Source organism: Nestor notabilis, unplaced genomic scaffold (assembly GCF_000696875.1).
Source record: "Nestor notabilis isolate BGI_N333 unplaced genomic scaffold, ASM69687v1 scaffold24789, whole genome shotgun sequence".
In the NCBI taxonomy this organism is placed as follows: Eukaryota; Metazoa; Chordata; class Aves; order Psittaciformes; family Psittacidae; genus Nestor; species Nestor notabilis.
In genome coordinates this window covers 13,592-22,909 of record NW_009943639.1, presented here as the reverse complement: position 1 = coordinate 22,909, position 9,318 = coordinate 13,592, and the positions used below count along the sequence as shown (strand labels likewise).

The window sequence follows — 9,318 nt, the reverse complement described above, 5'->3', positions numbered from 1 at the left end:
GTAGGACTACTTGCCTGAGTAGGTAACTTCTCACTTGTGACAAGCAGAAAAGAGGTATTCTTTGTACACCAGTGACTGAAAAGCTCTCAGAGTGTATTTGTTTTCCTTTTGTGAAGAATGGTTTTGTTTATGACTCAGGGCTAAACTATTCAGGAAGTCAGAAAGCAGAACTTTGGAACATGCATTTGCAACACTCCAGTCCTAACCTGGTGGCCTTGATTTTACTGGGACGAAGGACATAGTGACAAAGTGTAATGTACCACCCTTGAGTATCCAAGGTGTTGTGCTAAGACCCTTGGATGCTCCAAATCTGACACTGTCATTGCAATAGAGCTCTCCAAGCTGTGCCGTCTTGTTTCTAACTTCCACCATCCTCAATTCAAACGCTAAGAGGTCTGCCAGATTGTCTTGTGCCCTTGGGATACACTGAACTCCTGAACCCTGACACAGTTGCAGAAACAATGTCCTTTTTTGAGCTTCACTTTCATCACAGAAAAATTGAGATAAGCCCAAATGTTTCTAGTGTCAGCAGCATTTTAGATTTTACACACTCAGAAGAATTTTCTCCTGCATAAAGAGTGAAAGAATGGTAATTCATAAATCCAGCACACACACACACATGCTTTCAGCATGGAGGCCTGTATATGACCTTGCTGTAAAGATAGAATTCAGACCATCTAAATATCTAAGTCTTTTTTCTAAACTCTTTTTCTAAGGGGTTAGAATCCCCAGCTCTGTGCAAACCTTGGAAATAGACAGTCTGAAACAACAACAGCAGCACCTTTATTCAACTGATCAGACTGATTTACTACTTCTCTCTAAGACATTTATCAGACTACAGTATATGCCAAAGGCAAAGCTCTGTCCTGAAGCTAATGGAACATTGGGTTAGTGGGGCCAAGTCGTATCAATTCTGTAGTCCCTGGGAAGTGGTGATGAGGCTGTCTCTGCATCTTTGTGGTGTAGCACATTAGCTTTACCTTTCTTTTCTAACAACAAATAAATGTAATTTATTGCACATTATGAAAAGGCAGTTTTTCAAAATAAACAGAAAATTTATATCAATACAAATCAGTAAGAGAAAAGCCATATCATCCACCAGTAACTTCAGACCATGCCTTCTACTTTTTGACATGGAACCAACAGAATGAATCTCTCCTTCTTCTTAATATAAAATTTCTAAATTCCTCTAGTCATCATATGACGCTGGAGCCACTTACCAAAACTTAGTTGTCTTGAAAGATGTGTCAAGACTGAAGAAAGATGACACAGCAGCATCTTTGGACAGAAGAACTGTGAAATTCAAATGCAAAATCCTGTAACCATAGAAGGCTACATTCTGTCCCCATATGCCCACGTAACTCTTATTAGCATCAATAAGAGCTGTGGGTATATATCCAAGGATAGCTTTTGGTCCTGAGATGTGACTTAATAAAACACTGAGTGTTGAAATAAAGAAAGTCTGTACTTACAAACTAAAAGTATCAGCAACAAAGTGGCAGACAGTCCTCCCAAAAAATATCTGAGAACATAACAATACCCATAAAGGTTAGAAAAAACCAAGGGATGCATATTGGATTAACAGAGATGCAGCCTGGGTGGGAGGAGGAGAGAAAGTTCTTGTGGATGAACCCTCTAAACGCTGGTAGATGAAATACCATGTAAGACTTTAGATTACATACTGGTCACCTAGAAAGATATGGATCCATCCTGATTCTTCTCAGCCTTTCAAAACCCCTGTCCAAGCCCACTTGACAAAGTAGTTTCCATATCTGCATACATATTTCTTATTTTTGTGCATATCCATATAGCTCAGATTTTTGCCTGCACCAACTATAATGTGAAAATATGTTTTCACAGTAAGATATATCCAACTTTAAAAATGTGACCCTTAATTTATGATTTGTCCAAGAGTTGAAATGCAGTAAGCATTAATATCAGAAACAAAAGAAATAAAAGTTACCTTGTACATATTGAAATGATTAAACACGTGACCAGTGCAATCATCTGAGACAGGACACTTTGCACTGTCCTGGATTCTAGAACAAAAACCAGGAAAATAATCCTCATGAGTTTCCAGGAAAGTAAATGTATGACGGGAGGTGTTTGCAAAGACCTTCAGCCTGTGAGGCCAGTGTCTTGAGTTTCTTTTTAAGAGATGTCGCCCAGAGTGATTCAAAGCAGAAACCTAATTTTCATGCTCTGGGTGTCTCTCAGAAGTCTTTTTCCCCCACAGCCATAGAGACACTGTGCCCTGCACACTCTCAGAAAACAAGACTTTCTGAATAATCGCCTATTTCAGTTGTTCCCATGCCCTTTCCTCCATTTTCCTCTTCACTCCACTGTTTTCTTTTTCCATTTATCACTGAAAATAGGAGAGGAAAAGATGCGGGCAGAGAGGGGTAAACAAGTAAATGCCTTATTTTTTTAATCAGTCATTTTAAATGTATGTTTCAGGAAATAAATTCTATTCTACAAGGGGGCATATCAATATCTTCAATGCATTTATAGTTCATCCTAAAAATGAGGCATATCAGAATAAGAAGGTAACACACCTGCATTGCTCCAAATCCCTTCATTTGCATTTATCATAAATGGAGAGCTAGATTTTGATGCACAAGGTGGTTTCTCAGGCTGAAGGAACTTGTCACCTTTGCTGAGAGAGGCTCCATTAGAAGCTGGAGTTTGTGGCACATGGCTGTCATAGCTGTTAGATTCAGAAGAAAAGTCTGAATCTCCTACAAAAAGTGCAAATATAACTGAGATTGCACAAAGGAAGAGCTTTGAGACGTTGAGACTTGTGTTGAGAATTGGGTTGGGGAGGTTAATTATTTAATCACAGGGAGGTTTCCAAATTGTGAAGACTAGGGAACTGGCTGGTTCAGTGTATGCAGGAGAAAGTATGGAGAGTAAAGACAAAATTGCATAGACCATCACATATTAATTACACCAGCATAAACATCACTTGTGGTGACTTTGGATTCAAATTCAGCCTAAAAATGTCTTTTTGGCATCAAGGTCTTTGTGGACTCATACTCTGTTTTAATGCCAGAAGCTCAATTTACCACTTACAGTTCTGTCATTCATCTAACCTTTACCTACACAACTTGGCCAACAACCCCTGCAAAACCTCTAGAAAAAGATTCCCAAGTCCACTAAACATAGACTGCAATGTTGTAGCTTGATTACCTGGTGCCTCCTCAGGGCTTACCAATATCACTCTGACTGGCTTCTAGTTCACCACATCCATCAGACCAAGGATCATTTAAATGGGAGGAATCCAGATTGCTGGGGTTGGTGCTGCTGAGCCATGAAGTGGAGGCATCAAGACTGAACAAGCTGGTAAGAGAGCGACGGATCTTCTTTCTTCGCCTGAATACCCTAGAAAGAAAAGACACGTTGTCAAGGGATAGAGTTCATCATTCTTGTGGAGCAGGGACAGAGCTCTGAAATTTGCAGAACAGACATGAAAAAAACAGGTTTTGGGTGCTGTTCCTAGCTCTGTTCTTGACTCTGGGTATGTCACCAAGAATGACTGCTGCACTCTGTGATAATGCCAAGGAATGTATTAGCAGCAATATATGGCAATATATCATACTGTTGTGATACTGAATATTGTGATAACGAATGATGCTACAGTTATTGGGCTCTGATACTACTGTGAGTGGTTTCCTGATACCCATGAGTTTCACCCTATCGTATCCCATTTGGTGCAGCCTGAATCCACTGTGCTTCAACATTAGATGCTTTCCTAAATCGATGTTCTTCTGAAATCAGGAGAGATTTTTCCATGAGGAAGAATTCCAGGACCAGATCTTTTTATTTTTTTATATGTATAATATATATAGACACATCTATACTTTATTTCCTTATTCCTTATCATGGTAACACCCTAATGGCAAAATGAGCTGTAGCTTTCCCTTTTCTCTATTGGATACAACTCCAGTTACAGCAACAACTGTGTACTGAAGAATTCTTTAATAGAAATATTAGACATGACTGAATATCAAGTTATTTCAGTCACTGCACTCTCTAAACTAAATCAATTGAGACGTTCCCATTAAGAAGCAATGCTGATATTATGCCAAGCAAAATGAAGACAGCCACACTGACACCTCTAGATAAGCCCAGAGATGTGGAGACAATTGGCAACATTGAGTGAAAACTGCACATAGTTCACTTACCGAACTAAATTCTCTTTGTACATCACACTTGTCTGGGATGGTGTCAGGGTTATGTTGCCCTCTTCATCAGACAGAAAACTGTCTTCTGTCAAAATGTAATAACCATTAGAAAGCAGTCGAGGGCTGTGGCGACATATGGAAAGGGATCCTGGTGGAGTATTTGTGGAACAACACTCATAGGCAGGGTCATCGTCCGAAAATGCACAAGCATGACTGAAAAAGCAAAACAAACTCTCTAATTTAGTGACTGTCTAGACAGAGCAAACCCATGATTTAATAATACTGAATTTATATTACCATCTGATGAGGACTAGTAATGGCACAGATTTAGAATATGTGGCTATAAAGATATTACTTCTGGACGCAGGGAGTTTCAGACAGCTAGAACGTGCCTGCATCACACTTTCCAGAGCTTCAGACTACTGGAGGGCTTCATGCCAGGTGTAGCATTTCATGAAAGCATGGAGCCAGCTTGAATGGAGATGTGCATGATGCATTTCTGTGGCAGTGCTCTTGGCCAAGGAGTCCTGCCAGATGCACACCTACCTGGAGCCGATGGAGGTATTCCATTATTTTACTTCTCTGAGTTATTCTGTGAGGCACAAGCCTGACTGCCTCCAAATCAGGCAGCTTTTATTTGCTTTTTATAAGCTAGCCATACTTAATGCAGACTTAAAGATACATGACTTAGTTCTCACGAACCTAGAATACCACACAGCGAGAACAACATGGGATAAAGTCTACCCATGGTGGTAACTTCATCCAGCACTGAAATACAATTGGCTTAGAGATGAAATATAGCACAGAAAAATACATTATGTGTATTTAAAGTAGAAGTGAGTAGTGACAAGGGTGAAAGAATCTAAACGTTGTAGACATTTACTTAGCTCAAGAAAATTGGATTCATGGTTAGCCCTTTCTCCTCAACGCTTTTGAGTTCCAAGGGGCCAAGCAGTGGAATGAAAGGCAGACACTGGACTGATTCAGTGGCTGACATGTGTTTCAGTAGCATGTTTCACTATCCCATATGGCACGTCACAGACGGATACCATAATTTCAGTGGAGGGAAAAGCAGGTGAAACAGAGATACTCCAAAACCTTGTAGTTGCAAAGCCAGTGCTTCCAATCTCCACAGCGGTACTTGTGAATTTTCATTTAAAGCACTAATTAAATTAACATCAGAACTACAATTCTGAGCGGCCCCAAAGGGGTTTTACAAAATCTCCAATGAAATAAAAATGAAATTGAATGAGTATAATTTTCCTCAATACCTTGGAAAAACACGTTGTGAGAGGCTGTGTCTATGTTCTTCATTAAATGCTCTTGAACCTGTAGAGGCAAAGGCCAAATCAGGAGTGTTTATCCTATCTACTGACAGCTTAAGCAGTTGACAGGTCTTCACTGACAGGTACCTTGTGCATATAAAAAAAGATCATATTAGAAGCTAATAAAAGAAAAGGGAGAGATTAAAGGAGACAAAACAAATGAAAGACAGTGTTTATAGGAAACTCATCTTAATGCAGAATCAGAACCACCCATAATCAGATACTTCTACTCCGCACAGCTCACAACCTTGAGAGAAATAATTATGGCCACAAACTCAGTAGCTGCAGTAATTTTAACAGTGTTAGGGTCAAAAACAGTACACGTACTGACAATAGGAACAGAGCAGAATGGAAGGGTCACCATAACCATTAGAATATATTTTTCAGATTAAAATTGCAGATGTAGCACAACAGGCTCTGGTATAAAAACAATGACAAAGGTTTGACAATAGTATTGTGACAGAAGACTAAGGAAATGAGATTTGTCTGGTTTACTATGGCTCAAGTCTGCAAAGTGCTGCCAGATGCCAGAATCAGTCAGAATATAAGCAATGGCTATCCATAGGGACAATTTATACGTTATACATGGAAAGTTAAAAGATAAGATCTTTCCCCATATTACCTTGCCTCTCCTGTACCTTTTGAGCATCATTGTGCACCTGTGGGAGTAGATGGGTCTAATAAAATTCTTTTTTTTTATGTTCAATTATGAACTGAGGCAGAGAAAAGACATGAAGGTCAGTGTTTCCACTTCGGAAATCTTGTTTAACCTCATTTGGAGCTCAGTTGTCAGCCACAGCCTGGACGCAAAGGCTGACTGAGCCTTGGAACCAGGCAGGGTCACCAAAGAAGGGACGTAAAACCTTCCAGTCCTATTACCCTACTCCCATAAATACTGTTTGTCCTACGCTTTGAAAAAAATAATGAAAAAGAATTACTTTAGTACGAGTAAATTCTGCTCTAACCCTTGCAAAAACAACTTGAGGAGATAACTGGAAGAAACTTGGTGGAGGTATAAAGAGATAAGTTACATGGGTCAGAATGCCACACAGCAAGTTGTATAAGAAACAAGAGTGGTGGTGTATTTCAGAGACTGACATGTTGTAGACTTACTTTTTTTCATACACAATTAGCTCTCATTTTAGGCAGAATCATGATTTTTAATTGTGCAAAAATATACTGACAACCAAGAAATTCATCCAAACTTAAACAAAATACAGGAAGAACTCCTTTGTAGATCTGGATATAAACTAAACCATTCAAAATCCCAAATCTTATCAGCCAAACAAGATCCCCCCCACAACAGGATGGGGTTTCTTTTAATTAAAAGTTCTGACAAATGTGCACACATTTACTTGTTCTTGGTGTTGATGCAACGTGTGATACTCCATACATCTTGAAAAGGACTGTTTCACGCACTCTGGGATAATGGGTGATACAGATTATCTGTAAAAGAGTTTAAAAAGAAACAGAAGCATGGTTCATTTTTTCTTGCTTGAAAATGAGGATGTTTAAGATAGTATCATCAATATATATCCCATTATTAGTTGTGATATATTTTGGTTAAGCTAAAGTGACTGATTCTAGAGCAAATTTCTTTGAAAAGGGATACGGCCTCAGCATCAGCTATACAACTCTTTAGTAAACTGAGTGTGAAACTTTCCAGCAACTGAAACCCACAACACAGTTGTTTTGCATGTGATTTATTTCAGTTATGATAATATAAAGTAGCAACCACTAAAAACAAATAACATTTAAGAACAGTAGCTTACATATGGGTAGTGCTTTCATTAGAAAGCGTTGGCACATACTGATCAAAGTGGCAGAACAAACCACAGTCCTTCCATTACCGATCTGAATTGTCCCATAAATATGCAACATACGTTTCTGCTGGGTGCTTGTTTATCTGCCACCTTCCACAGAAATAAAATTTAAGGTAAACCAAAGTATATACATAAATTCATAAGAGAAAGCAATATATATATCTATGCAATGTATTGCTGAGGAGAAGATAACTGTTCTTCAAAAGACAGGAAGTCAATAGGCAGTTGTAATTTGCTTTTAACTAATGATAATACCAAGCTTCCACAAAGAGTCATAGAACAGGCAGTCCAATGGAATTTTTTGCTACCCTTGATCATGAGAATTTTTGTCTCATGTTAATGAAGAGGGTTCCTGAAAATCATAATTCAATCAATGCTGGGGAAAACATGGAAATACTATGTTGTAGACAATGCTGCACAGTGTTCTGCTTTCATTTCATATTCAGTCCTGTTTCTGGACTATTAATAGCGTGAGAAGCTATAGTAACAGTATAAGCAAGCCAAAACAAAGCATTTCAACCACCACTGTACAATGAAGCAGTAGCAATATATCTGTAATCCACAAACTGAGCATCAATACAGAACCTTTAAACTATAATACAAGAAAAGCCCAACACCTATAAGAAATTGGACTAAAAATTAACCTGAGGTGAACACAGCAGTATTTTATGTAAAGAACTCAAATAAAAGTTTAAGGCAACAACCCCTCTTGAATTTCAAAACACCCAAAACCCTGTGTTGCAATACAGTCACTGTCCAAAAGAATCAGTTTTAACTATCTTTCCCTCCAAAAGCCAAATTACTCTTTAAGCCAATGATGCCCTCAATTGGTAGCCAGCAGCCCCCTGTCCATCTTCACATTCTAAATATTTACATTAGTAGGTACCAAAATACAGTGTTAGCTATTAGAATACTTAATAGCAGGCAACCAGTTTTGTTCTGTTGAACCTGTCAAACACGAGTGCCTACAAAGGTAGTTTTGTTTGTTCACACATATCAGTCATTTCTGAAGAGCAGTCTAGCCTTTTCTCCCTGCAGGCAACGACAAGAACATTCACAGAAATACAAAACTTCCTGAAGAGCAGTACAGAAATGAATCCAAAGCTTAGTTATTCCTCAGCTGACAAATATATTGAGATAAATGTGTAAAATCTTCCAAACCTGGAAAATCCATTTCACTATTAACACATGTATGCAAAAGAGTTTCTCGTCATCAACGTGAGAGCCTCTGAGACATTAAGTGGAGGGTGCTCCTTCTGCAGCTTCCTGGAAGAGATTAGCTCTGGGGCTTCGGAAAGGCAGGTCTATGAAGTCCCCTGTTTCCTTTTGAAAACAGCCCGTGCAATCAGCAGCACAGAGGCAGAATGAGGTCACGCTTCCTGTAAAGTAGCCTCACATCAGAAGCATTCATTTTGAAGAGCAAACTGAAGATTAAGATTAGCCCAGCGAATGCTCTTGCAGGCTGTTGTGAAAGAGAAGACACACTAAATAACGTTTCGCTCCAATAATGATACAGAGAACAAAGACAGAACCTTTTCTCATAAAGAACAGTGGCACAGATTTTTCTTTCAGCTTTACTTTTCTACCTCACTCAGAAAACTTTAAAGTCACATGCCCAAATCACTCCATTTGTTGAAATACTTGTGAGCCTGATGGGCTTTCATGTAGGAAAATGATCCAGCTACCAAAAAAAATCCATGTATAGTAACAAGACATTCTGCAAATGCATTATTATAGGGAAGATGCACTTGATGAGAGATCAGAGTTGTTTGTTTCATGGTCAAAAACATTATTGCAAATATATACCATGTAACGTTAAGATAAATTCTCTTGAAAGGAATAAAGCCATTTGTAAACATAGTCATTGTTCCACTCTAGATGTTTCATACTATGTAAGGTAATTCATCACACCTTCTAAGTACACAAAAATGAAGTCAAATCCACAGAAGAGAAGTGGAGCCTGAACAAAATGTCCTGGCAATCAAA

At 38.7% G+C, this 9,318-nt stretch overlaps 1 protein-coding gene across 1 annotated transcript; it reads right to left on the bottom strand.

Moving 5' to 3' along the window:
* Window positions 1-1,220: 1,220 nt before the first annotated feature.
* On the bottom strand, window positions 1,221-6,955 carry TMEM71 (transmembrane protein 71; the record flags this gene model as incomplete). The annotated part of the gene is made up of 8 exons (XM_010022040.1): window positions 1,221-1,293; window positions 1,473-1,522; window positions 1,964-2,039; window positions 2,556-2,738; window positions 3,212-3,381; window positions 4,185-4,397; window positions 5,456-5,513; window positions 6,865-6,955. Coding segments are annotated over 8 exons (914 nt in total), but the record flags the coding sequence as incomplete, so codon positions are not given.
* Between the last annotated feature and the right edge of the window lie 2,363 nt (window positions 6,956-9,318).